The sequence below is a fragment of the Miscanthus floridulus genome, chromosome 19 (genome assembly GCF_019320115.1).
Source record: "Miscanthus floridulus cultivar M001 chromosome 19, ASM1932011v1, whole genome shotgun sequence".
Lineage (NCBI taxonomy): Eukaryota > Viridiplantae > Streptophyta > Magnoliopsida > Poales > Poaceae > Miscanthus > Miscanthus floridulus.
The window spans coordinates 35,531,629-35,538,202 of NC_089598.1; the positions used below are offsets into that span (position 1 = coordinate 35,531,629).

The 6,574-nt window shown below is 42.7% G+C and overlaps 1 protein-coding gene across 1 annotated transcript; it reads right to left on the reverse strand.

The window, feature by feature from the left end:
* Positions 1-1,326: 1,326 nt before the first annotated feature.
* Positions 1,327-4,454, reverse strand: LOC136527130 (uncharacterized protein At5g39570-like). The gene is made up of 2 exons (XM_066519750.1): positions 3,193-4,454; positions 1,327-1,817 (listed from the first exon to the last, which is right to left on the reverse strand). The coding sequence occupies exons 1-2, from the start codon at positions 4,297-4,299 to the stop codon at positions 1,740-1,742; spliced, it is 1,185 nt and encodes a 394-aa protein (XP_066375847.1). The 5' UTR covers positions 4,300-4,454; the 3' UTR covers positions 1,327-1,739.
* Positions 4,455-6,574: the final 2,120 nt, after the last annotated feature.

The window sequence follows — 6,574 nt, forward strand, 5'->3', positions numbered from 1 at the left end:
GCCCAACTTCATCAAAATAACACCATCAAGGGAGTGAAGAAGCTTGATGAAGGACAAATTATGGTTTGCTATGTATGCCACAAGGAAGGTCACAAGTCCTATGAGTGCAAAGTGAAGAATGGAGGAGGAGCAAAGAAGAAAGAGAAAAAGCCAGCAAGCAAGCTCTCCAACACCTACACCAACAAGGTGGATAAGAAGGCTTCCACACCATGCTTGTTAAAGAAGAAGAAAAATGACAAGGTGGTGGCCATCAAGGTGAACAAGCAAGCCAACAATAGGGTCAAACGCTTTTGGGTGTTAAAGGAGATTATTTCCAACATAAAGAGCACCAAGAAGGTTTGGATCCTAAAAGGGAAGTGAAAAGTCTGTTGGACATTGGGGAATTTGGAGACTTAGCAAAGTATGGGTGCATTTCATGGGGTGTATCATTATGGACAAAGTCATTACCAAGTGGGTTAGTGAATACTATAGACCTAAATTCTCCTTTCCATGTTAGGTAACTAAATTTAATTTTCTTGATTGTTGTACTAGGAGGGGCTTGTCGGGGAGGCGTATGGCGGAGAGGGGCTCGCCTGCGATGCAAAAAGAAAATGTTAATAAACGAACCGTTTCGGATCGTCCCTGCAAATTTAACACAAGAACTACAAAGCAAAGCCTGTCCTCAATCTCTCAAAGCTTAGCTTTTGTTTTTGGGAGACCTCTCAAAGTTTAGCTCATTTGCCCTTGGAGAATCTATGGAAAAATTGATTTACTCCTAGCGAAACCTTCACTTGCAAAACTAGATAACTGACCACCCAATGGGAGCGTACATCACTTTGCTCATTGCTGAGGTACTCCTTCCTAACTGAAAAACATGTAATTCTAGCACATTGTCACATTCTAGTATCTTAAATTTAACTAATTATAGATAAAAAAATATTAATATTTATAATATTAAATAAATATTATTAGATTAATTATAAAATATATTTTTATAATAAATTAATTTAGAGCTACAAATATAAATACTATTTATTAGAAACTTAATCAAACGTAAACTATTTTTTTCTGACACGCACAACTCATAGTTGCATGTTTTTATACTGAGCTGATAGTGACACGGTCTCCAACAACCGGTGTTACATCAGGGGCACTGCAGTTATATCAGGGGCAACCGTTTGGATTGTAGTGGCCCAGGTGGAGAGATTTGGAGCACCAAACGGGTTGATTAATTTGGTGGAAGATATCGACCAGAGTAGCTGGCAGAAATGGCGATATCTAGCCACCACGAGAGAACGTTTCAAAGAAAAAACAGACCAAATAGAACTCGATGGCGGAACTGACAGGAAAGGCGATAAACAGATATTTTTCGTTATATATGCACCACGCCCAGCAAGTGCAACTTATGGTCCTCATACACAGACACAGTGCAGATGATAGCAACAGCAAAGGAAAATGTATGAGGAGAGTGGCGCCTGATGCCACACAAAGTCCCGTTCACCGAAAGAAACACCACAAGAACAAGTACAAAGTTGAATTCAGACATTCGGTTCGGCATCAACAGGCGTGGACGATGGTTCATCACAAAGGATACAACCGGTACTTATTTGGTCACGATTTGAACATAGAAAACACACAGCACACTCACGACTGAGCAGTAACAATGCAGAGGAGGCAACGTCGCAACGATGGTCCAATGTCCAGAAGGTACACCCATCTTTATTTATGTAGCAAACACGCCCAGCAGAAGGCGCTGGTGCTTAATCATCATAGTCGTGGCGGCGATGGTGGTGGTGCTTCTGATGACGCTGCTTCTTCTCATCATCCGAGTCATCATCCTACAAAGTGGCAACAAGAAAAGGTTACAATTGGAGAGAAATATGCTATTATATTTTTAGCACTTGGATTGTGTTTCTGCAATTCATGTAATCACTAGAAACAGAAAATTCCTTAACGAAATAGCATAAAAACTACTTTTGCCAACAAAGTGAACAAATAAAGTATATCCAAATATCAAGTTTGTACTGTGGATTGAACTTTGTTCAAAACGCGATGTAAATTTGCAGATCTTATTTGTGCGGCCCAGATTATGTCTTACAAAATATATATTCCCTCTATTCAAAGTTGTAAGACGTTTTGGCTTTTTAGACACATAGATAGATTTTACTATGTACCTACACATAGCGTAAATCTAGGCACATAGAAAAACTTATGCACCTAGAAAAGCCAAAACGTCTTATAATTTGGAATGGAGGGAGCATTACACAACCATGCATTATACATTATGTTAAGTCCACAGCTCAAGCACAAGGTTGCACTCTTACAACAGAGTACTGAATCCAAATGAATAACCATCATTGATATTCATTTAGCCACAGTATTTTAGGTTGAGCTGAATACAGTCATACTATAGATTTCTAGAAACTAGAAACACCACTACACATAAGCAAATCAGTATTATCAAATGTACACAAAAATATGATATATATATATATATATACACTCCCGGGAGTAATTTACTCCCATAATCAATAAATCACGTTGTGTATGTGTACATACTCATTTATCAGTTTGAGTATGTTGACATACTAATATTAAGATACTCCAGATCTTTACTATGTGAAAAAAAAATTCAAAAGAGCACATATTTTTTAATATATTATATAATACTACGATAGTAGCATATAAAATAAGTATAACCATATACTCTAAGTATACATACATACTTGTCATACATAGTACCCTAGATAGTCTAGTATGATGATATACTCCATCTACATACACTTCGTCGGGCCATATACGTCCTAAATCTAGAGATATACACATAGGAGTTCCTACTCCCTAGGAGTCGGAAATAATTTCCCTATATATATATATATATATATATATATAGTTCATTAAGCACTGGCAAGAAGTTCGTATAGGATCAACTTATAGAGCATGCTCCTAATATCTTGTTGACACCTTTTGACACAGTGATAAACTTCTCCCAGCACCTAAAACCTATATTTATATCAGCATCATTTATCTACAAGCTATCTTTTACCACCTAAAAGGCCTGTGTGATTTGGTTTTTAGATTCACAAGCTCTACTAGCTAAACAATCGACTACCTCAAAAGGCCATCCTATTCAAGGATTAGTAGGATAAGAGGTTATTGAACCACTATAAGAATTCACATTCACACATCTCAACCAAAGAGAAAGGATCTTACATCTTTCTTGCGGCCATAGTACCCCTCACCCCCACCATAGCTTGGCCTCTCATACCCACCACTCTCATGCTTGGACTGCTGCTCTCCATAACCATATGAACCCTGTGTCTCCTCGCCATACGGTTTTGGCTTCCGGTAACCACCAGAGCCATAGGCACCTTCATCCTCCTCAGATGCCTTCTTCTCATACCCATAACCAGAACCACCATAGCTCTGCTCCTCGTTCTTCCTGCCATAGCCATACCCCGAGGAACCATAGCTCTCCTCCTGAGTCTTCCTCCCATACCCACCACTGCCATACTCCTCCCCACCCTGCGGCCTGCTGCCATACCCTGATCCATAGCTCTCCTCAACCTGCGGCTTCCTCCCGTACCCTGATCCATAGCTCTCCTCAACCTGCGGCTTCCTCCCGTACCCTGATCCATAGCTCTCCTCAACCTGCGGCTTCTTCCCGTACCCTGATCCATAGCTCTCCTCCACCTGGGGCTTCCTGCCGTGCCCAGATCCATACTCCGATCCGTAGCTCTCCTCTACCTGTGGCTTCCTGCCGTACCCAGACCCATACTCCGATCCGTAGCTCTCATCTACCTGTGGCTTCCTCCCGTAGCCAGACCCATAACTCTCCTCCGGCCGGGCCTGACCGCCGTAGCCAGAGCCGTACCCGTAGCTCTCCTCCGCCTGCGGCTTCCTCCCGTACCCAGATCCATAGCTCTCCTCCTCCTGCTTCTTCCTACCATACCCGGATCCGTAGCCAGATCCATAGCCACCGCCCTCCTCCGCAGGGGGCTCGGGCCTGGATCCGTAGCCGCCGCCGCCGCCGTAAGGCGGCTGCTGCTCCTGCTGGGGGCGGAACCCGTAGTTGGGCTTGGGCTTGGCGTGGTGACCGTACGGGGACGGCTCGGAGGCGGAGTAGTGCGGCGCGTCGTAGGAGGTGGAGGGTGCCGAGCACGGGTAGCAGGTCTCCTCCGACGGCTGCAGCGGGCGGCCGAAGGTGACGGCGAGGTCGTACCCACCGCCGTACGGCGTGGGGTCGAACTCGTCGAAGTCGTCCGCCTCCTCCGCGGGGCCGCCCCGGGGCCTGGAGCTCTCGTAATACGAGGTCGCCATGGCGGAGTCGCGGAGATCGGCTGGCTGGTTGATCAGATGGCAAGTGGCTAGCGAGGGTTTGGTTTGGGGGCTTTGGTCTCGACTTCTGGAGTGTGGGCGAAGAAGGCCCGCGTGCGTGGCCGCTTATTGCTCCGTGGATTGTGGGAAAGCGCGTTGGAAGCTTGGGGTCGATGGGATCCGGGGAGACGTGAGGGCACGTGGTCCGGGCCGCGGTGCCCGGTGCGGGGTGCGTGTGCCACTGTGCCGTGTGGTGTCGGCAAGACAGGACGCTGGATGCGCGGCGTCGGCGACGGCCGACAGGCGCCGCGCGGGCCAACTGGGGCCTTGTTTAGATTGAAAAAATTTTCAACCCAATGAATAGTAACACTTTCGTCTTATTTGGTAAATATTGTTCAATCGTGGATCAACTAAGCTCAAAAGATTCATCTCGTGATTTCCAACTAAACTGTGCAATTAGTTATTTTTTTATCTACATTTAATGCTCCATGCAAACGGCTAAAAATTGATGTGATGGAGAAATAGTGAAAAAACTTGGAATTTTGAGGGTATCTAAGCAAGGCCTGGGTGGGTTTTCTGGCGATTCGCCAGTCTGGCAGCATGTTCGTTTAACTGTTGTTTATCGTAAACGATCGTAAATTTTTAGTCGAAATAGTATTTTTTTCTCACACAAATTAGCCAGCAGTATTTTTTCACGAACCAGCAACGATACGAACCAGCCAACCGAACAGGTTGTGGGTCTGACCGCGCGCGACTCGGGACCCGGTTCGTTTTACCCACTCTCCTGCAAAAAAAAAATGTATAATTCTACTCCCTCCGTCTCCATTTAGGGCCTGGTTCCTGGACTGAATTTTAGTCCTGGTTCCATCGAATATTTGAACACATGTATGGAGTATTAAATATAGACTAAAAAAATAACTAATTACACAGATTGTGACTAATTTACGAGATGAAATTTTTAAGCCTAATTAGCCCATGATTTGATAATGTGGTGCTACAATAAATATGTGCTAATAATGAGTTGATTAGGCTTAATAAATTCATCTCGTAAATTAGTCATCATCTGTATAATTAGTTTTATAATTAACTTATATTTAGTTCTTTTAATTAGTATCCGAACATTCAATACGACCTAGACTAAAATTTAGTCCGTGAATCAAACACCCCTACCATAGCAATGATTCACATTCTGCAGTTTTGGATGAATATGCCATTAATGTTACCTTTTTGCTGTGAAACGCCCGTCCACACCACAGATTTTTTACACTAAACAAATCTGCATTCACATCCACTCGGCGGTAAACACATTTTTTACACGAAACAAATCAGCATCCACTCGGCGACAAACACAACTTACCGCCAAAACAAAACCTCTATCCACTTTTACACAGACGAAGCAAGGCCATGTTAGATTGAGGTTAGGAATCAGTATTCGACACTGTAGCATTTTTATTTATATTTGACAATTATTATTCAATCATGATCTAACTAGGCTCAAAGATTTGTCTCGTAATTTATAATCAAACTGTGTAATTAGTTATTTTTTTATCTATATTTAATACTACATGCATGTGTCTAAAAATTTGATGTGATAGAGAAAGAATGAAAAAACTTGCAATCTAAACAAGACCCAAACCAAAATTTAAAAGTAGCGCCATTTCTCTACCAGCAGTGCCAATAAAGCTATGGATATTTGCGTGGTGTGTGAGGCTGTGAGTGGGAGGGGAAGGGATAAGGCTGCCTTGTCGAGGTGGCGGTACAGCTACGGCCTAGCACGGGTTAGCAGGCAACGACAAACATTCTGGGACAGGCAACTGTCGCCCGCACGACAGATATTGCGCGACGGAGGGAGGAAGGGTGGGTTTAGTTCGCGAAACGAAAATTTTTAAATGTCACATCAGATATTTTGGAGTATCAGAAGAGGTTTTCAGATACTAATAAAAAAAACTAATTATATAACTCGCCTGGAAGCTACGAGACGAATTTATTAAGCCTAATTAATCCATCATTAGCGCATGTTAGTTACTATAGCACTTATGGCTAATCATGGACTAATTTGTCTTAAAACATTCGTCTCGCGATTTCCAACCAAACTGTGTAATTAGTTTTTTTTCGTCTATATTTAATACTCTATGCATGTCCCGCAAGATTCAATGTGGTAGTTTGGGGTGAAAATTTTTAGGAACTAAACCAGGCCTAACTTTGTACAAGTTAATTATTTTATCTTTAAAAATATATAATATTTATGAATTAAATAATAATAATTTATTTATTATGA